This window comes from Amblyraja radiata, chromosome 10 (assembly GCF_010909765.2).
Source record: "Amblyraja radiata isolate CabotCenter1 chromosome 10, sAmbRad1.1.pri, whole genome shotgun sequence".
Classification (NCBI taxonomy): Eukaryota; Metazoa; Chordata; class Chondrichthyes; order Rajiformes; family Rajidae; genus Amblyraja; species Amblyraja radiata.
In genome coordinates this window covers 19,095,379-19,118,438 of record NC_045965.1, presented here as the reverse complement: position 1 = coordinate 19,118,438, position 23,060 = coordinate 19,095,379, and the positions used below count along the sequence as shown (strand labels likewise).

Below are 23,060 nucleotides of genomic sequence, written 5' to 3'. Positions count from 1 at the left end.
ACACCAAGTACTCATAAGGAAGAAAACTGAAGGCTAACCAAAATATCTTGATTTCAAATATTAGTTTTACATTATAATGAATTTCTAGCTCACAAAGACGAAATTCAAAGCACACAACATGATAATCCTTCAGATTAAATTAGCCTTTAAATTATGGCTGAATTCATGACATTTTAGGATACCATGCAAAAGTGTGAACAATTTCTGACTCTATATTTGTATATGGCAGATCAAGGGCAGAGTTGGAACATGAAGCACTGATTGACGGTAACCTCGCAACAGAAGCAAGCCTTATTATTTTGGATACTTTGGAAATAGTTGTTCAGGTAAGTGAAGAATAATTTAGATACGAGCAAACCCAAAGGTACGGGGAAGTACCAATGATAGAGTTGGCAATGTTCTGCTGAAGACACCTATTTTCACTTTTTGTTCATTTGGCTGTATGAGATAGGAGGAGGCCACTTGGCCCATTGAGTCCATGATGGGTTTCAGAATAATCCCATTGATCCTATTCCCTCACTTATTTGCATGCGACCTGCTCTTCCTGATATGCCCATTATCATTTCCTCCATTCTGACTCTCCCAACAGCCATCCGCACTGGGAATAGTTTAGTCAAACAACCAGCATGTCTTTTGGATGTGGGAAGAAACTGCAGTCCCCCAGAAGAAACTCATGCAGTTACAGGCGGAACATTGAAATCCCATACAAACAGCAAGAGAATTGAACCTGGGTTGCTGGAACAAAGAAAGATCTTCACAATCTGCAGCGCATTTGTGTTATTTGGCATCATTTCAACAACCTTTCTTATTTGCACTCTAACCTAGATGAAATATAATCTAGTTCACAGTGTCTTCCACTTTGAGATCTTGACAAATTCAGGTTGCGTTAAGGGGTTGAAAGGCTCGTTTATTCATTTGTGAAAATTGGTATATCGCTATTTTTCCAAAATGTTAAATTTTCTTAGAATTGGCAAATGGAAATGGAATTTTAAAAAGAAGTGCCTCTAAAAAACATAAATATATGTAAACTATGTGATTGGTCACATGGTGATGTGGGAATGCGTTTTGGAGATTTAAATTATTTTACATCATTGATACTTAATAGATCTGAAGTTGACTAACTGCCATGCATGGAGTCATACAGCATGCAAACAGGCCCGTCGGTTAAATTGTTCATGCCGACCAAGGTACCCCATCTACATTAGTCCAAATGTCTTTTAAATGTTATTACATTACCTTTCTCAACTACCCCCTCTGGCAGCCTGTTCCATACACCCAATGTGAAATGCTGTTGAATATCAGAGGAAATTAGCTACACCCTTCTGACGGAAGTGTGAAAATGTTGCCCCTCGGGTTTCTATTAAATCTTTCCCCCATCACCTTATTCCTATGTCCTCTGATTCTTGATTCTCCTACTCTGGCCAAAAGACTCTTGTGTGTTCACCCTATCTATTCCCCTCATTATCTTGTACCTCTATAAGATCACCCCTCAGCACCTGAACGCAACTGGTCGCAACTCAAAACATTACCCATTCCTTCTCTCCAGAGATGCTGCCTGCCCCGCTGAGTTACTCGAGCATTTTGTGTCTATATTCGGTGTAAACCAGCAGCTTCAGTCCCTTCCCACACACTCCCAAGTGTGCCCTCACCAATGTCTTGTGCAACTGTAACATGACATTCCCTACTTAGTACCCTGACTGATGAAGGCTAATGTTCCGAAAGCCTTCTTGACCATCCTTCTTGACCATCCTTCTTGACCACCCTATCAACCTGTGGTGCCACTTTCAAGGAACTATGGACTGAACCTCTAGATCTCTCTGTTCTACAACATCCCCCAGAGCCCTGCAATTCACTGTGAAGGTCCTGTCCTGGGTTTGACTTCCCAAAAATGCAACACTTTGCACTTATCTGCATTAAACTCCATTAACCATTCCTCAGCCCACTTGCCCAACTGATCAAGATGCTTCTGTAATTTTTGATAACCATCTTCGCTATCTACTATACCACCCTCTTTAGTATCATCTGGAAATTTACTAATCATGCGTTGTACATTATCATGACATTGGGATAGTATTGGCTGGGACAGCTTTACATCTAACCTGTTCCACAGCTGATGTACACTCTGTACACCCAGGATCAATGAGCATGCTGTTACATCGATGGTTGATGGTAAGAAGCTATTTCTGTACTTGGTGCTCACAATTTTCAGGCTACTCAAGTCATAGAGTGAGTACAATTACAATTTTATTTGGACAAATATATGGAAAGGAAAGGTTTAGAGGGCCATAGACCATCTGTGGACAAATGGGTCTAGCTCAATATGCCAACTTGGTAGACATGGACAAGGTAAGATGAAGGGCCTGATTCCATGCTCTACAGCTCTGACTCTCTGGCACTACAACAATATAAAACCTTTTGTTGAATATCAGATTTTTAAAATTGTGAATGTAATCTTTATTTTCTCTTGCTACAGACTGTTTCAGTGACAGAGTCTAAGGAGAGTGTGCTTGGAGGAGTCCTGAAGGTTCTTCTTCACACTATGGCCTGTAACCAGAGTGCGCTTTACCTTCAGCATTGTTTTGCGACACAGAGAGCCTTGGTATCCAAAGTAGGTGTTGCATTGTTGTGGATTAACGTGCAGGACTGTTGAGCTGAAAAAGACAAGTGGGGGCAGGACAAAGCAAGTGATAGGTAGATATAGGTGAGGGGAGGGGCTTCATTGGCAGATGGGTGGAGTAAGTGATAAAGATTAGAGATGAAAAAGAGATAAAAAGATGCCAGATAAGGAGAGAAGAAGAGTAAAACCTAAACCCTACTCTTCCTTGCAGACTTTGGGTTGGGGTTTCTCTGTTGAGCTGCACAATGGATCTAGTACAAGATGCAGCAGACCCTGTATACTTGAAGCAATGACCTACAAGAATGTAGCATTACTCCAATTACCAGCTTAGATTCTCCATTTTGGTAATATAAAAGATCATTGGTGTGATTCTTCAATATTGTATGGGAGAATATATGCCAGTCCAATCAATTTATTTGAAAAATGTTTGGAAAGAATTTCTTACCATCCAGACATCACACTATTATGTATAAGGGAAAGAATCCAACAATTTCTTTCACTTGAGAAAAAAGAGCAAAGCACCAGTCACCCTCAGATCTCTTTAAACAGACAGTGTTTTTTCTGTTTTTATGTTACTTTTTAATAATTTACCTTGACAGCACAGGATATTGCTGAGCGATGAATTTAGAATAGCTAAATATATTTGATTATTTTAAATGATGCACTCGAAAATCCAGTCTCAATAGGCTAGCAATGCACCAACACTGAAAGACTACTGTTAGAAACATTGTGAAAAGACGGCATTTAGGTGACTGCAGTACTTTACCATTAGCTTAGATGTGGTGGAAACATACTCTTCATATTAAATGTCTGTGACTCTCCAGGTTTAAAATATGCTTATACTTCTTATTACTATGAAGGCGAGAGTACATGTTGATGACCTCTATTGAACTGAAGAAAATATGCATCGTTTCTTTCAAAAAACAAAAAACAAGGAATTTAAGAAGTTGATTAATTTGATTTATCCCCTTTGTTACAGTTTCCTGAACTGCTTTTTGAAGAAGAAACTGAACAGTGTGCTGATCTTTGCTTAAGGCTCCTGCGACATTGCAGCAGCAGTATTGGCACGATCCGAGCACATGCCAGTGCATCACTTTACCTCCTCATGAGGCAAAACTTTGAGATTGGAAATGTAAGAGTTTTCAACACCATTTGAACTTTGCTTAAAGTTTTCAGATGTTATATTTTCTAATTGTTGTTAAAAATCCAGTCTGAGTAGGAACATTAGGTAATTGTTGTTTTTGCTCTCAGAACTTTGCACGGGTGAAGATGCAAGTGACTATGTCCCTTTCCTCGCTGGTTGGAACGTCCCAGAATTTTAATGAAGAATTCCTGAGAAGGTCTTTAAAGACAATACTGACATATGCCGAGGAGGATCTGGAATTGAGAGAAACGACCTTCCCTGACCAGGTAATTTATTTACATAATACAATTTAAGACTACGGGATATCACAAAGTCCTTTGCAGTAAATTCAGCACATCTAGATTAGATACATCTGTGGGATATATGTCCAGATTATTTGTTTTTAGTGACATTTGGCTAAAGAATAAATATTGGCCAGGACAACTGGCGAACTCCCAGCTTAATTACAAATAGAGCAATTATATATTTTAAATCTACCTGCAAGAGCAGATAGGTGCTTGATTAAACTTGGCATGGAAATAGGCCCTTCAGCCCACAGAGTCCATGCTAATCGTCAAGCACTCATTCATACCAACTCTACTCTAATCCCATTTTATTCTCCCTATGCAATTTACAGTGGTTAATTAACCTGTCTGTTTTGTGGGAGAGACAAGCATCAGATTAAATCCACATGGAGAACTGGCAAACTCCAAGCAGACGGCACCTGAGGTCAGGATTGAACCTGGGTTGCTGGAGGCTGTGAGGCAGTAATTCCACTATGTCACCCTTTCTTACCTGAAAGATGGCATCTTGTACAGTGCAGAACATCATCGGTTCTTTACTGGAGTACCAACATGGATTACGTGCTTGTATCTGGAGTAGGACATAAACCTGCCACCTTGTTTAGCAAAATTGCTACAAGCTAAAACCTAATTACACTTATTTCAAAATCTTTTCCTCATAATTTATAAAATGCTTCCAACTGGAGTCAGAAGGACTTTGTTGGATAACAAATACATAAGTATAACCTCGTTCTATTTTGGAAGCATGAATTTGCACTTTAGGGAAGAGAAGTAAACGATATGGGACTATGGAAACAGTTACCTGGACCAGAACTAGGTTTTTAAATCAAAGGAGTGGCACTCTCTGAAACTCAGGACATGTGTCATCTTGTGCATTTTAAGAATGCATATTTGTGATTGATTTATTAGCAAAGTCATTTGTTTTTTTATTGCATAGTATTAAAATTAACCTTTGATTTGGCTTTGCATGATATTTTTGGTTAAATTATAATTCTCTGTGTTCTAATTTTTATTCTTGGGCTTGTTTTTGAATATTGCCTGAACTGTTTGGGTATTCTTCATGGTTGAAGTAAATATTTTGCATTTCCCCGCTGTTCATTATTACTGTGCTAATTCTGTTGTAGGTGCAGGACCTGGTTTTTAATCTCCACATGATCCTCTCCGACACTGTGAAAATGAAAGAACACCAAGAAGATCCAGAGATGCTCATTGATCTCATGTACAGGTACATTGTTGCAAATGTTCAGCGGCTGTCAAATTAATAATATAGGATGCTTTCTACATTTCCTCTGAATTTATTCCGCTAGCCTCTGCTTTTCTCAAGGCTCCAATTCATGAAGTCACAGGGGCAGTAATATTCATGGCTCCTCACTCAGACATCAAATTGCTAACAGACATTCATGCTGTACTCATCCATCATAACATCAGAGCAGGAATCATTAGATAGAAATCTAGACCAGGAACTTAGCTGGGAGTTTTCAACACTACCGTTGCCTTCCATGAGATTTATTGGCTCTCAGTATCCAGCTTGCCCTACACCCCGAGTTCCTTTTGCCATGCCTCTGATTTAATCGTGCAGTTGTTTGAAAGTTGGTGGAGGATTGTTTATCCTTCAACAGTGAAGCGAGTGGTAGGAATATGCATGGGAGTGGCCTCTTCTTGTGCTTCCCACATAAAAAATGTAAGTTCGGCAACTTGGCTAACAAAAAAGTCTGTAGGCTGGTACTTCCAAAAGGCAGCAATCATATTTAGTCATGAATATCGGAAACATCTAAGAATCCGTGTGAGAAATTTCCATTGAATCTTGAGTAATATTTGGTAGACCAGTAACAGGTTTCCTCAAGGAAACTATGACAGAAATAGCCCTTTTAGAACAAAACGCTTGAACAGTTGTTACAAAACAGAATTTATGAGAGCAATGGAATATCAGAAAAGAAGGATATAGTTCAACTTGGGTGATTTTAATTGTTCCCATCCACTAGCCAAAACTTACTATTCATCGAAGGGTCTTGGCCCGAAACGTCACCCATTCCTTCCCTGCTGCTTGTCCTGCTGAGTTACTTCAGTATTCTGTGTCCGTCTTCGGTGTAAACCAGCATCTGTAATCCCTTCCTACACACTTACCATTCATCTGGCTGAAGGGACAAGCAGAACAGTAGGTCCATATGGATGACATCTCCTGCCAAACTATGTGTCAGTTATCATACAGTTTTAAACACTTATTATCATTCTGTGCTGCAAATAATGCATTCATAGTGTCATACAGCTCCCTGGAGTTTTGGGCCAAACTCATCCATGCCGACCAAGTTTCCCCATCAAAGTGAGTTCCACTTGCCCACGTTTGGCCCATGTCCATCTAAACCTTTTCTATCCATGTACCCACTAAAATGACTTAAATGTTGTTATTGTATCTACTTCATCTACTTCCTCTGGTAGCTTGTTCAATATTCTACCTCCCACTGTGAAATATTTGCCCCTCTGGTTCCTTACAAATCTTTCCCATTTCACCTTAAACCTATGCCTTCTAGTTTGTGATTTCCCTAACCTAAAAAAAAGACTGTGCATTCATCTTATTTATTTCTCTCATGATTTTATACATCTCTGTAAGACCACCCCTCAACCTCCAACACTCTGCAAGTCATAGCCTGCCCAATCTCTCCCCTATAGCTCAGCCCCTCAAGTTCTGGCAACATCCCTGTTAATCTTCTCTGCAGCCTATCCAGTTTAATGATATCCTTCCTATAACATGGTGAACACAATACTTCTGGCACGACTCACCAACCTTGTGAGCAACTGTAATAACTTCCCAGCTTTTATACTTAATTTCCTGACTGATAAATGTTAGTGTGCCACAAGCCTTCTTTACCATCCCTTTCTACCTACGATGCCACTTTCAGGAAATTATGTCCTTGTTTTCCAAGACCCTTCTACTGTATAACACTCCTCAGGGCCCTACCGTTCACCATGATGGTCCTTCTGTGGTTCAACATCTCAAAGTGCAACACCTCACACTTATCTGAATTAAACTCCATCGGCCATTCCTTAGCCCACATGCCCAGTTCCACAAGATTGCATTGTAATTCTTGATTACCATAATCTACCGCCTATTTTACTGTCTTCTGCAAACTTAATAATCATGCCTTGTATATTCACATCCAAATCATTGATACAGATAGCAATGCGCATAGCACCGATTCCTGAGGCACACCAGTAGGTACAGCCTCCAGTCCAAAAAATTCCTGCACCACCATTCTCTACTTCCTTCCATGAGGCCAATTCTGTGTTCATTTAGCTAGCTCACTCTTAAACCCAAGTGATCTAACCTTCCAGGCAGCCTGCCATGCAAAACTTTATCAGTGGTCTTGCTGAACTCCAGAAAGACTACATCCATGACCCTGGCCTCATCAGTCTTCTTGGTTACTTCTTTAAAAAAAAACGATCAAATTCACATGACATAAAACCATGCTGACTATCCCTAATCAATCCCTGTCTTCCCAAATGCAATTATATCTGATCCCTCAGAATCCTTTCCAGTAACTTTCCTACTTTCATTTTTGTAGATTGTAATGAATAATGAAATATCCAGTAAAGGAAATTGATTCAGTGTGGTAGTTTAGAAGTATGGACCAAGTGTGTATAACAATTACATTAAAATGACCACAAAACAGAATATCTGGGAAACCAGTTATTTGGCTGATTCCAGTAATAGATGAAATAATGTAAGTATAACTCGGGTAGAGACGTACCTATAGACTTATTTAAATCCACCATCGAGGATATTATTGAGTCATGGAACTAGGATTTCAAGATTCACTGCATAATCTAATCTCAGCAAGATTACCCATTAAGATGCCATGTAGCGTGAAAACAAAAAGTTGAATCTGTACAGTTTACAGCTGAGATGGCCACTGTGGATTAGATGGTACTTCCTTTTAGTCAGTCATGGCTTGTTATTTAGACTCAGAAAAATGCCTAAGAGTTCGACAGCACCCAATTGATCCTTGCAGAGAAGAATAGATACTTTCAGGAGGGAAAAGAAGAAGATTTGGAGATGGGATAAAGGAAGAGAAGAAGAAAACTAAAAATAAATGGTATGCTTGGGTTATTTTGATTTGAGCCTGCAAGCTTATCAGTGCTTGATATGTTTTTTTCATTTTTCGTCGGTTAGAATTGCTAAAGGGTACCAGACTTCACCAGATCTGCGTCTAACATGGCTCCAAAACATGGCTGGAAAGCACTCAGAGAAGAGCAACCGTGCTGAAGCAGCACAGTGCCTGGTGCATTCAGCAGCACTTGTAGCAGAATACCTAAGTATGTTGGAAGATCGCAAGTATCTCCCAGTTGGATGTGTGACCTTCCAGGTGAGATAGGATTCGTTTTTTCACATCTGCATAAAATCATCCAGTATAAATTGATTTTTTTCTTTATCCTCTCATTTTTGATATTCCTGGGATAAATGTTAATGTTGCCTGAAGCAAAATGAAGTTCCATCCCATAAAGAGAATGAAAGGATGTACTGATAGGGTGAAATGAAGTAGGATGAAAGGAGGTTCCTGTAAGGTGCACGCATTGGCACAGACTAATTGGGCCAAATGACTGTTTTGATTGTTTGACGTGATGGTTATTACAGAAATGCCCTTATACCTTCAGATCAGGATCATTCCCTGTATAGTGTGGTGATGCTGTGAACTTGTGTCAGATGGAGACATATTAACTACATTTAAAGCCCTTTGTTTGGAAAGAGAACTACAGCCAGGTTGATAAATATTCTGATGAAAGATCATAGACCTAGAATATTAACTCTCTCTCTCCCTTTAAGAGGAGATACATGGATGAAGGGCGGCTGACGGGCCTGGCAAGTGGGAGCGCATTGCGCAGGCACGACTGCCACGTTGAAACTTGTTTCTCTCTCTCTCCTTTTAAGTCTGTATGTTTTGCTGTGCGTTTTCTAATCACAGCCAGTTTAATTTATGTTCCTGGAGGGAGCGGGGGCAATAGCAATAGCGTTGACTGGAGGAGATACTGGTGGCAACTTCATCCATGTACCTCCTCTGTTTCCCACAACTCTGCTCTCACCTGCACTTTCCCCAGATAGAAATGGGGTTGAGTTCCCCTTGCCCTTACCTTTCACCCTATCTGCCTCTGCATCCAAAACTTTATTCTCTGACGCTTCTGCGAGATTTAATGGTGATTCTACCACCAGTCACATCTTCCCCTACCGTTTCTGCTTTCTGCAGACACCATTCTCTCTGACTCCTTGGTTTGCTAAACCCTACCCACTCATCCTTCCTCCTCCCCAGGCACTTTTCCTTGCAACATCAGATGCCAAACATGTCCGCCCAATCATCCTTCACCTCCAATCAGCCCTTCCAGGTGAGCTAGAGGTTGACACGCACCTCCTCCAATCTCGTCTGATGCAATTTGTTTTCTTGATATGGTCTCTCCTAATTGGTAAGATCAAACGTGGATGAGATGATTCCCCCCCCCCCCCCCCACACACACCAAGTTCATGTAGTTCATTGCAGTTTATAGGCTCCTATACATTCTTCCCGATAGCAAGAGACAAATGAGAGCATGGCCAGGGTGGTGTGGGTCTCTGATGGTGCTGGCTGCCTTTTTGAGGCAACGACTCCTGTAGATTCCTTCGATAGTGGAGAGGTCAGTACTTGTGATGGACTGGCCAGTGTTCACCACTTTTTGCAATCTACTTTTGCAACTAGTCAATATGCTCTCCACTGTACACCTGTAGACTATAATCAATATAAGCTGGAGAAAAATTATGAGGATGTTGCCAGGACTCCAGGGCCTGAGCCATAGATTGAGGTTGAGCAGGCTAGGACTCTATTCCTTGGAGCACAGGAGGGTTGATGATCTTATAGAGGTGTATAAAATCATGAGAGGAATAGATCAGGAAGGCGAACAGAGTCTCTTGCCCAGAGCAGGGGAATCGAGAACTAGAGGACAGGTTTAAGGTGAGGGGGAAAGATTTAATAGGAACCCAAGGGGTAACTTTTTGACACAAAAGGTGGTAGCTGTATGGAATGAACTACCAAGTAGGTAGTTGAGGCAGGGACGATCCTAACGTTTAAGAAACATTTAGACAGGTACATGGATAGAACAGTTTTAGAGGGATATACTAGACGGCCCGTCGGGTTGCCATTGTGACGCCAGTTAAGTGCACACGGAAGTATTAGATGAAAATGGCGCTGGGCCTGGCAACCCTCCCCCAACTGCGTAAGCGCGGCTGACGGGCCTGGCTAGTGGGAGCGCACTGCGCAGGCGCGACGGCCACATTGAAACTTGTCCCATTCACAATATAAAGTTCATTAAAAAAAATTTAAGTGATTTACTTTTTAAAATATAACGAAAGTTGATACTGCACACCGCAGGCGAATGGTGAGTAAGGCGCCCCTAAAATTGTTGTACTATCGTGTACCGTTTTGACTGTATTTCGGGAACATACATACAAACATACATACAATATGAGACTTTTAGTTATATATATATATATAGACAGACAGACAGACAGACAGACTGACCAAATGCAGGCAGGTGGGATCAGTGTAGATGGGACATGTTGGCAGATGTGGGCAAGATGGGGTCAAGGACATGTTTCCACAATGTAAGACTCTATAATAAGCATATGGTAAAATGTGTTTTTGTCATTGCAATCATCTGAAATTTGTATCTTGTTATGTTTCCTTCCAGAACATCTCTTTCAATGTTTTGGAGGAGTCTGCAGTTTCTGATGATGTCCTTTCACCAGATGAGGAAGGGATCTGCTCTGGGAAGTATTTTACAGAAGCTGGTCTTGTGGGATTGATGGAGCAAGCCGCCGACCTGTTTTCAATGGTATATATTGTTCCAATTTCGTAGCTGTCTTGTGTTGCTGTCTTGGTGAGTGGAATGGTATCCATGAAGGGCACCAGACCAAGTTACATGTGAATGAGTAGTGATGGCAGGTGCAATGTTCCTCCTGCAGAATGTGGGAAGTCGGGGAAACTGCTGGTGTCACTGGCTACACCTGTGGGAAGTGTGTCCAGGTGCTGCTCCTTAAAGATGAGTTGGGGAACTCGAGCTGCAGCTGGATGACCTCAGGATCATACGGGAGAATGAGAGCTTCACAGATCAAAGTTATGATGAGGTGGTCACACCTAAGGTACAGGAAAAGGGTAGTGGGTGACCGTGAGGAAAAGTAGTAGACAGAAAGTGCAGGTGACCCTTGTGTCCATTCTCCTTCAAAACAGATTTGGATACTGTTGGGGGGGTGGGGGGGTGGCTGAGAAGTCAGGGATGAGCAGCAGCAGTCAGGTCTGTGGCACTGAGTCAGTCTCTGAGGCACAGCAGTGAAAGGTAATGTCAGGCAGAGCTAAAGTGGAGGAGACTCGATAGTTCGGGTGACAGACAGGTGATTCTACAGCAGCAATCAAGACTACAGGATACCATGGGCTATATGTAACTGAGCTGTGTTTGATGTTACACACTTCAGAACAGTGACAGCAAACAGACACAGAGAAATAATGCTGGAAGAAGCTGGTTAAGGTTGTATAAGAAAACATTCCCTGAATGATTGTTGATTTCTGTGAATTCATAACTTACTTTGAGTAAGGTTGTTGCATATTATATGAGGCTCATTTTTCTCTTGCTATTGTTAATAATTTCGGACTTTCGAATAACAGGCTGGAATGTACGAGGCAGTTAATGAAGTTTACAAAGTTCTAATTCCAATCCACGAGGCTAATCGTGATGCAAAAAAACTAGCGGCTATTCATGGTAGACTCCAAGATGCATTCAGCAAAATAGTTCATCAGGTAATTAACCTTACAGTCTTTGGTTAAATGTAAATTCAGATGTTTTGGAAAAAATATAATTGAAAATATTTGATATAGGTAAGTTCTTAGCAAAAGTATTGACTTTAAGTCAGTTTTCCTGTAAGAATTACGCATTTGGAATCATGTATCTGGAAGTTTAGGTTTAAATTGAACGTGCATGCTAATCCTAATTTTCCAGGAACGTTATCTGTTTTGTGACGATTTGACATGACTCTACTTTCTATTACACAGAGTACTGGCTGGGAGGTAGGTATCACTTCAGTTGATGTTGGAGCACTAATGTTTATTCTGAGACTCATGCGAATGCTTTGCCCGTGTGTGCTGCCTGTGGGGATTCTGTTGTGAAGTCATTTCTTTTGATCTCAGAATTGTAAATTCTTCTGCTGAGGTCATATGAAATGCTTTCAAAAGAACAGATCTCACAGACAGTGCGTGTCAAATAAACATTTTCTCACTAATGAAGAGTCCTGTGAATGAGTCACTTCCATCATCGCTAGCTTTTATTTATTTTTTATTTCACAGACATCTTATTGCCTCTCACTGCTATTGGCAGTAAGGTTATTATTTGTTCTAGTTCTGACTTATACATTTTTTCTTCAATGCAATTGTTTGCCTTCATTATTCACGAGTCACACATCGCAACATTGCATGGTAAAGTACATTACTAGCCTGTTTGCCTGTCCAATGGTGATCACTGTTAGCTTCCTTTACATCTTGATCACTTATCTTGTGGTGTGTACATGTTAACCCTCTTATACAGATGCTGCCTGCTCTGCTGTGCTATTTGAGTGTGTTTGATTGATGTTGTCTTTTTAATTTACTTTTATTGCTGGAATTTATTGCTATTTTTGTTTCAAAGATCCCCGCCCTGATTAAAATAATTTATGTTTTCTCCCCTCTCTCCTTTTTTTGCTCGCCCTGGTGGTGGCCCCTTCTTCCCACTTTTATTACTTTCCTATTGTGGTAAGTTTTGCACTTTGTTGATCTATTGCAATAGCTGATGCAATCACTGAGCAGTCCTTGTTGGGGGAAAGAAATTAAATTTGCTATAATTCAACACGTTTTATTTTATTTTCCTGTATTGCACAAAGTATTGCATCCCACCTACCTGTGTTCATTTTGTTAGAATCAAGATGGTGCTTTATGTGAATAAATATTCAAATCATTCGTCAATATTCACTCCCAAAACCTTTTTTATCTGTAGTTATTATTGACTTTAGCAGAGTAAAAGGTGAAGCCAACAACCCTATTCCAGGACCATCAGTTTTGCCAAATCCTCTCCTGTTTATGTTGATTACTGCAGCAATTACTTGTTCACTCGAATAAATTCAATTGAGGCAAAATCCTGACAGTTAGTTACCACAAAGCTTTCATATCCAGTTATCACAGAATAGGTATAGTATAGTCAAGAGTGTTTTATTGTCAAATGTGCCAGATAGAGCAATTACATTCTTACTTTTAGAAGAAAGTCATTGTGTGCTTCACATCCACACAGTCATTATGTAGGAGCACTACCCCATTCTCCCCATTCTTTCCGTTCATACACTTATCCTACTCTGCCTTCCCAGGCAGTGTGGTTCTAATTTGACCCAGACACTGTGTAAAAAAGGCTTTTCCACACATCTGATTCGGTTCTGTTGCCAATTCATTTAGATTTTCTGGTTCTTGATTCTGCCTCTCGCTATCTACCTGGCTGACTAAAAATATCTCTTTCAGATTCTGGGACAATCTCCAATTCTTTGGAGAACAGGACCGGCTTCTCCATTATATCCACACAACAAATGCCTCTTTTACTGGAATAATTTTACTAAATCTTTACCTTGCCAACTAAAAAGCCTGTGACATCGTTCCTTAAACAGGGCCAAATATGACCATGATTTCCTTATTCTTGTATTCTATGTCTCTCTTTATGAAGCCCAGGATCCTCCCTACCCTACCCATTCAATGAACAGTGCTTGTATGTCCCAGATCTCTCTTTTCCTTTTAAATTCTGCCTTCAGGTTTATAGTGCCTCTTCTCATTATTCGTAAAAGTATAATTTCACAGAGTCTCCTGCACTCACTTAAAAAGTTGCCTAAGTGGGACAGGCCCTTAATAGTTCTCTTGCACAGAGGAAGATTATCACAGGCCGTGGGTCGAGGTGCCAAAAGGGCTCTAGATTTCAACTTTTGTGACCCATGTCTGATATCTATTTGAAATTTGGCACAGATTTAGATAAAACATCATTGATAAGGAATTGTTTAAGAAAGAACTGCAGATGCTGGAAAATCGAAGGTAGACAATAAGGTTGGAGAAGCTCAGCGGGTGAGGCAGATGCTGCCTCATCTGCTGAGTTTCTCCAGCCTTTTTGTCTACCTATTGATAAGGAATTCATAACTCGTCAGTGCAAAAAGTTACACACTAATTAATTAAGCTAATTAGGAAAAGTAATAGCGCCCTCTTGTGCTCAATAATATATAGGTATATGGGAACATTGCATACGGGACTGCCGCAGAGGTCCCGGGTTTCACCGGCTCCTGAACCCGCCTAATAAATGGGTGAGGGCAGATCCTGTGCATTCCCCAGTTTACTGAACCTCACTGACTGCCAGTGTGCAGAATGGGGGTCACGGCCACAGTGGGACTGGGGCAGTGCCGGGCTGGGGGAAGGCTAAGGCATCTTCCACTGAAAGGAAAATGCCTAACCCTAACCCGCCGCCCTCTTCCAGAGTTGCCAACGACTGGAGCTGGAGCCGATCTGGGACCGGCTGCGGGCTCCGTACATGTGGCCGCTCAGCGCGTCCCCCTCAGCCAGCATGCCGTTCTGGATCATCAGCAGCAGCCCACCCGACGCCACGATTACACCGAATGTCAACATGGTGGGGAGTAGCTCTGCCCTGCACGCCGCCCGGACCGACTTCAGCACCCGCATAGTGCCAGCTCCGTCAGTCCGCCCGAACGCTCGCTGCAACACCGGCCGTCCGACGGCCCGACCGACCCCTCACAGCACCCACCGGCTGGCCGACCGACACCTCACAGCACCCACCGGCTGGCTGACTGCCCGACCAACCCCTCACAGCACCCACCGGCTGGCCGACCAACCCCTCACAGCACCCGCCGACTGCCCGACCAACCCCTCACTGCACCCACCGGCTGGCCGACTGCCCGACCGTTGACTGACCCCCTGCTGCCTGGCCCAGGGCCGCCTTCAGCACCCCCATAGTTCCGGCTCCGTCACGGAAGTCCTCAGAAGAAAAAAAAACGTCTGCGGGCTGGATGTTTTCGGGTTACGGGCAGGATCTGGCCCGTGGGCCATAGGTTGCCCTAACCCTAACCCTCTTCCACTGAGAGGAAAATGCCTAACCCTAACCCTGACCCTGACAATAACGCTGACCCTAACCCTAATCCTAACCCTAGCTCTACATTTTTATTTATGATTTTTATTTCAGTTCTCAACATTATAACTTTACAAAGATAAATCAGTTGTAATACAAAATGTTAGCATTACCTTTCTTCCTTCGAAACCTTGCTATTTTTGTGATGTTATTAGGAGGCAGCCATGATCCCAGTGTGCTCGCTGCCTAGCTAGCATGAAACAAAGCGCGTGATTGGCGTCCGACTCAATGTCAAACGTGCTTTGATTGGACAATTATTGCTCGGAAAATTTGAGATTTTTCTCATATTTAAAAAATATATGCAGGTTTTGTTCTTGACGAGTTTCAGGTATGAATTCTATAATATTTTTACACAATTCGTTATAAATACAGGTAGATACGTGATTTGGGTCACGAAATGAAACGAAAAAGCACCTCGGCCCACGGTCTATCGGGGGCAATGTTTGTAGTCCATCAGGTCTGTATTCAGGATCCATGAGTGCCAGACCAGAGAGTTTCAATCTATACTACTAACCTCCTCAGAGTTCACTACATGTCTTACGTCATCTGAAAACTTTTAAATTATCGCTCTGTATACCCAAGTCCAGATGATTAATATACATTAAGAATATCAGTGATCTAGAACTGACCTCTATTGTACACTATATTGTATACTTCCCTTCAGTCTGAAAACCCTTTCACTATAATTATTTTCTTTAAGCAATTTTTTGTTCATAATATGAAAGTTTATTTTATCCCATTGCCTTCAATCTTGATGATAAGCATGTTATTGCGCACCAATTCATTGGACATCCTTTGGAGGTCCATATGTATGTGAGCTGCATTTCCCTCATCATGGAGAACTCTTATATCGTTGGTGACTTGATATGTAAACATATCTTAGACCTGTATAAGGGGGTTTCCCCAAAAGAGAAGGTTGTAGATTGCAGAGGTACTTCAACTAGTTAATGTCCTGTTAATAAGTTGATGCCTTGTGTGAAGCTACCTCACATGATTTAGTTTAGTTTAGTTTAGAGATACAGTGCGGAAATAGGCCCTTCTGCCCACTGAGTCCGCACCAACCAATGATCCCCGCAACACTATCCAACTAGGGACAATTTGCACCAAGCCAATTAACCTACAAATTTGTACGTCTTTGGAGGGTGGGAGGAAACCGAATATCTAGGAGGAAACCCACGCTGTCACGGGGAGAACGTACAAACTCCGTACAGACAGCACCCATAGTTGGGATCAAATCTGGGTCTTTGGCGTTACAAGCTCTGTGAGACAGCAACTCTATGAATGAAATGAATGAAGCAAAGCTTTGTTTGCAGAGTCATGTCATTTAAAAGGCTGCGCAGTTTCTCATTGCACCCCAGCTCCCCAACAGAGTCCCATCTGAGAAAAGACAAGTGCTGTTCGTCATTCCTCTGGCTGTTGTCCAGAAAGCTATGAAACTGCAATGATGTTCCCTGGTCCATTGACTGAATGCTGAATGGGACCTGCTAGTAGAATCTTGTTATTTGCTATCTGTCACTATGAAGGAATAGGTTAGCCTATGAAGAGCATTTGTCGGCACTGGGCCTGTACTCGCTGGAGTTTGGAAGAATGAGGCGGGACCTCATTGAAACATACATAACAGTGAAAGGCTTGGATAGAGTGGATGTGGAGAGGATATTTCCACTAGTGGGAGAGTCTAGGACTAGAGGTCATAGAATTAAAAGATGTTCTTTTTGGAAGGAGATGAGAAATGTCTTTCGTCAGCTGGTGGTGAATCTGTGAAATTATTTGCCACAGAAAGCTGTAGAGGTCAAGTCAGTGGATATTTTTATGGCAGAGACATAAATTTTTGATTAGTACAGGTGTCAGAGGTTATGGGGGGGGGGGGGCAGGAGAATGGGGTTAGGAGAGATAGATCAGCCATGATTGAATGGCAGTGTAGACTTGATGGGCCGAATGTGCTAATTCTACTCCTATCACATGACTTTATGACTATTCATTCTTCTGACCTGAAATGAGCTGGTGCCGAGTCGAAAGTCTGCTTTCTCTCAAATCAGCAGCATACTGGATACAGAGGATATTCAGCTAAGAAGAATGGGAACAGCTTCTAGACATGCCACACTTTGCCTTTAGCTAGAGGCAGGCACTCACCTCACAGGAAACTCTCAATCGCAAGGCCCCGTATGGGGAGCAGAGACCTCCAATGTCCCTTTGGAATGGGAAGAATAACTGTTCCTTGGAGGAACAGAAGAAAGGCTTCTTACTGTCTAATATCTTAATTATAGCTTGTGTATTATGCCGTTCCATGGAATTGTTACACAAAAACAGGAAACTATTCCATTATGTTATCTATTTCTCCCTGGGTTGGTGTTTGCCTTGCTAAGATTCTCTTTGAGAAGTAATTTTCGAAATACTATTTTAGTGTGATATATGATCATAAAAGAGGTTTAGTTTCATGAGATCAGATTAAAATAGTTGACAACCTGGTCATTTTTGGAGTAATCATTTGGAGTCCCAAGAGTTGTCTGATTTCTATCAACTGAAACCACCAAAAAATAGATGGTCGAATTGTTCTTACATTGATCGTTTGGAACATTTGTGCTACGTGGGTGGTACTGAATTTGGTTACCTAATAAGAATGAACATGCTTAAACATCTTATTCAGTTTACCACCCCTTCAGTCTTCCGCAAACACATAGGAATACAAGTTACGTTTATGTGTGCAAGTCACTTTCATAACTGAACCGTCTAAATATATGATCAATCTGGTGGACTTGTGATGCAGCCCCTACAGACAATGGGACAAGCGGTGCCAAAAAAAATAATTATATTTTCGGTTGGGATCTAACCAAAACTCTGCAGAAATGTAATATAACTAACTTCCTTTTCTTTATTTTCAATCTCCTTTGAAATAAAGGCTACTTGCTTCATTGATAGAGCCAACGATAGGCCACCCAGCCCCTGAAGCCTGTTCTCCAGTCAATATGATCATGGCTGATCTACTCGGACCTCATCTCATCTGTGCCAGTTCCCGATTGCCCTCAATTTCTTGATCTTTCAAATTCCCTCTTTCAGTAACCCAAGTTAGTTGTCCTCTATAACCTTCCGTGGTAGAGCAATTCCAGAGATTACCACCCTGAGAAGAAATTATTTTGCACCTCAGTTTAAAATGACCATCCCCATATCTTGTAACTTGGTTGCAATTTTATTAACTTGGTTTTAATGATTTATGGTTGATCTTCCAGTTCTCTTTGCTTCATTATATATTCTATTTTATGCTTGGTTGTGAGAAAGAAGGCCTCATATACTTGTCCATGTAAAACACAATTTGCTAAACTTTTTCCCCTCAATCAGCTATGTTTCTGTAATGCTTACATCACTTATTGTTGCTTCTACTCAAGAATGAATACAATCATCCTTAAGTTTGGTGAAAAATTTGAGTCTCTAGAGCATCTCCCTGAAGGACATCATGTGTTAAATCCCATCACTCAGAATGCATATCCTGTATTCCTATTTCGTTACGATGGACACAATCAAATAAGATCAAATAGAGCAAGTTGTCCTACAACGTTAGGCTGTGCACACCATACGCAAGAAGAAGAAGATACGATAAAACTTTATTTATCCCAGGAGGGAAATTGATCTGTCAAGTCATAAAAACACAAAATTTCCAGGACCTATTTCCAAGACAAGTCCAATACGTTCCCTCTCTCTCCGTCCACCCTAGTTCTCTGACTAGTTTCACTGTCCTCCTGACTAATTTTATTGTGTGTATGCCCTGTTGTCACCTTCCCCTCAGCCAACAATGAACCATTCTACATTTCCTTGATCATCTGTTTTATCTGTTGTTTTCACACCCTGCCCTTTCATGTCTCTAGTTTCCCTCTCTCTTGACTCTCACTCTGAAGAAGCATCTCGATCCATTCCTTCTCTCCAGAGATGCTGCCTGTCCCACTGAGTTACTCCAGCAGTTTATGTCTATCTTCCAATTGTCCAATTTAATGTAGTCTAGCCTTTTTCTGATGGTCTCTGTGCACATAAACAATCTGCTTAAAAGTTCAGTTATCAACCTTATTCTTTAGTTCACATATTACTTAACTGTAAGGTAAATACATATGGTCATATTTAAATGTGGATCTTTCAAACACATTAATGTACAAAAATAATGGGGGGGGGTTTTAACGTAATGCCTTTGGGAGTGAATATTGCATGAATGTATCTTAAATCACCTCAGCTTTGTCTCCTGCATGTTGCACTTAGTCTACAATCTTAAATATCTGTTGTGTTTAGTAATTCTTCTGATGGTTAGTTTGTGGCTGATCATTGTTGCTTTTCCTGCTGTTATCTCCCATGTCTTTGTTTCACTTGTACACTTTCCATGTGTTGCAAATACATGGTTCATTGTGCTTCAGTTACATACAGCAAAACAAACAAAATAATATATACATGCAGAAATGCCAATATAGTAGTACAGATCGGGAAGGCAAATGCTGTTTTCCCACTCCACAATAGCAAATTGAAAGCAAAATCCTCAATCTTCTAATCCAGTAACATTTATCTGAAATCTGTGTGTCTGCTTTTGATCTTTGCTAAAAGTAGGTATTTCCTTTCCACTGTATGACAGATATTATTTACGTTAAAAGCTGCAATTTGAATATTTTGGACAAGCAGAATGCGTCAAAGGCATCCATAACTGACACCTAGAAATGACAGTTAGCATAAACCACATAAACAGGCAAAAATTATTCATGATTATAAAACGTATATTTTAATTGTCAATCTATTTATAATTGCATTCAACACATGCAATCAAAGCAATCATTAACATATCAAAAGATTTTTGTTGGTGATTAAGGATTAACAATACGTGTTGGTGTGAATTGTTTTTTTTATCATTTCTTTCCACTACCCAAATGTGCACAGAACTTGTGCACATTACTTGTGTTAATATAATTGTCATAAATGTTATTGAGGGAATAATGGACTTTTTGAAGTATTACTTTCAGAGATGCTGGGACATACAGTTTTTGCACATTGGAATGGTGGGGCTTGCACATCAGTATCCAGCACAATCTTTCTAAGCCTCCAGGATCAAATTCTTAAATATCTTTCTGCATTACAGTTATCTTGGGACAATCCCCTTGTCACAAATTAACAGAAGAAATGTGTAGGCACTTCAGTCTTTGATCATTTCGACCATTATAATACTGAAAAGCTGCCTTTCATTTTTTGTGATTGTACAGTAGATAAGGACGTCGTGAATCTGTATTGAACATGTTTATCTCAATAATGGCAACAACTCACCACACAAACTCCTCAGCATTCCAGAGAAATAGCGTAGGTGGAGCGCAGAAATATAGGGTATTGTAAGGATTAAATCTGATATGTATCATAGCTCATACATTTAAAGTATAAACTGGCATTTTAGTGATAAGAATTCACACAGTTTCACCAACTTAAATCTTTAAATGACTGACTTTAGGTAGGAAAATATGAAAATATAAATACCAACAAAACACTGTATCAATGGAAGGCAGAATGAAAATGTCGCCATCTGCCTATTAGAGTGCCATATAAATTCTTACTGGAGAGTTAAGAAAATTGAGGGGTATTGTAAAATCTATCCTAAGTTTTTATGTGAAGATTGGGAAATTCTCATTCTTTATGCACTACATGCTTTACAATGCCGGAATGGACAGAAAATATCTTAGAGCAGGAAGACAATCCACATTATGATAGATCATCATGGTTAAAATGCAATAAATAATTAAAATGAATGAGGTGTTAAACTTAAAAGGAAACTGCTGCAGAAAGTTGTGATTAAATGGAAAAGCAATTCAGTTTCCCTTTTGCAAATGAAAGGATATTGAGATGGTAATTTTGAATAAATGCAGCAGAATATGCATAAACTTTGGAGGCAAGGAGCTTGATGGGCATTTCTCATTTCATGTTTTCATAAAGTAAGAATATTTGCTTCTTTTGGATGTTATCTGGTTACTCCAACATAATTATACAAATTACTCCCTCTATAGGATGGAAAGAGGATGTTTGGTACCTACTTCCGTGTTGGCTTTTATGGGTCCAGGTTTGGTGACCTGGATGAACAAGAATTTGTTTACAAAGAACCAGCCATTACAAAACTGGCTGAAATCTCTCATCGGCTTGAGGTATGCTAAGATAATGATGGGATAATATTGACCTTCTGTCCACAAAAATGGCCAATTTGAATCCTTTGTTACTAGATTTTCTTCCTTTTTAACAAAAACCTAGTCAATTGACAGTGATTTATAGACGAGGAACCAAGAACAGGTAAAACTTTAGATCCTATCTGATTAGAGGCAAGAGATAATGAAAGTGAAAATAGTTGGTGTCTGGGAGAAAGTGGCAAAGGAAAGCTACCACCTTTCCTGAAAGATGTCAGGAAAAGATTGAACATTGTAGAAGACCAGAGGAGGAGAGGTGATAAAGAAACCTGAAGGCCAATGAGATTGTCACAGTGGGTTGCTACCCAAAGGGGGGAAAACTGAATGTTATCAGCATAAGTTCAGGTAGAGTTGGGACAGTGCAGGGAAGAATATAGACTGCAGCAGCTGTTTTTAATTTTTTCTGGGGTTAAAGTAAAACAGCCCAAACTTGTAGGAGAGGAATCAATTAACATAACAGAGGAGGGGGATTTGTTCGGTTGCTTGATTGAATGCATAAGAAACTGGAATCTGGAATAAAAAACAAGAGACAATTTTCAGGAGACAAATGTCAGACTACAACATTGATGCATTCTTGAGAGAAGAGCTGAGCATATTCATGGGAACATCATGGTTTCCTTACCTAGACATAAAGGCAGTAGCAAAGTTATGGTTCGACTGCACACATGATAAATGTAGAATTGTGCAAGAACAGATCACAGACCATCAGATTACAGCGAGCGGAGCAGAGAAATCAACTGCTTGCTGGCCAGATATGTCAGTCTAAGGATGATTTACTCATTTGGTTGATTAGGATGCACAAGAGACTGGTACCTGGAACAAAATAGGAGAGCACATGGAGGAACACAGGTCAGGCATCGTCTGGAGGGAAATGAAAAGTCTAGATGTAGGGTCCTGTCCCGAAACATCTAGTTCATTTCCTTCCACAATGCCGTCAGACCCGCCGAGTTCTTCCATATGCTCTCCCCTTTGTGTGGTTTTATTGGGAGTACAAAATATAGTATCGTAAATTGTCCTGTATTATATATATATATAATTCTGATATATAATTGTATTTGTAAACACAAAGGGACAGATCAGAATTTGTTATCCAATAGCAAATAGTGACATTGCTCATGACTGCAGGGTAACTCATTTTTCTAAGCAGGTAAATTCATCACATTGAATATTTTTTGTAACATTGGTTCAACAACAGATGCACCTACTCATGTTTGAAAGGCAGTTCCAGTGCCACCTGTCATCATAATAGGTACTGCAAGTACAGAGCACCATTCTTCACCGACTTGATAGCATTTTCACAAAAGAATCCTGTACACCATACATCAATAACAAACGTGTTTTCTTTTGATTTAGGCGTTTTATGGGGAACGTTTTGGTGAAGATGGTGTGGAAGTTATCAAAGACTCTAATCCAGTGGACAAATGCAAATTGGATCCTAATAAGGTAAGAACATATGAATATGTCTGTATGGTGTAATACAGGCTTCTGAATGGTCCTTCCATAAACTAAGGTTCTTACCTCTACCACATTGCAGATATTAGGTTTTGTCTATGGAACTGGGGTGCTACAATGCTAAGAACCATATTCTGCATTTTGCTCTATCTGTTGTACTTGAGTTTGACTTGATTTGT

At 40.6% G+C, this 23,060-nt stretch overlaps 1 protein-coding gene across 11 annotated transcripts in view; it reads left to right on the top strand.

Moving 5' to 3' along the window:
* The window catches only part of dock7 (dedicator of cytokinesis 7), a 132,244-nt gene that overhangs the window by 104,250 nt on the left and 4,934 nt on the right, over positions 1 to 23,060 (top strand). For 6 of the 11 annotated variants that reach the window (XM_033028260.1, XM_033028259.1, XM_033028263.1 and 3 more), the window contains 11 exons: positions 230 to 326; positions 2,474 to 2,608; positions 3,597 to 3,749; positions 3,869 to 4,027; positions 5,167 to 5,267; positions 8,211 to 8,403; positions 10,751 to 10,894; positions 11,722 to 11,853; positions 12,106 to 12,120; positions 21,268 to 21,393; positions 22,783 to 22,872. In XM_033028260.1, coding sequence (XP_032884151.1) covers positions 230 to 326; positions 2,474 to 2,608; positions 3,597 to 3,749; positions 3,869 to 4,027; positions 5,167 to 5,267; positions 8,211 to 8,403; positions 10,751 to 10,894; positions 11,722 to 11,853; positions 12,106 to 12,120; positions 21,268 to 21,393; positions 22,783 to 22,872 — 1,345 coding nt within the window. Of the gene's footprint in view, positions 1 to 229; positions 327 to 2,473; positions 2,609 to 3,596; positions 3,750 to 3,868; positions 4,028 to 5,166; positions 5,268 to 8,210; positions 8,404 to 10,750; positions 10,895 to 11,721; positions 11,854 to 12,105; positions 12,121 to 12,842; positions 13,048 to 21,258; positions 21,394 to 22,782; positions 22,873 to 23,060 lie in introns of those variants that run through there. The other 5 variants (XM_033028261.1, XM_033028257.1, XM_033028254.1 and 2 more) reach the window with 3 other exon arrangements.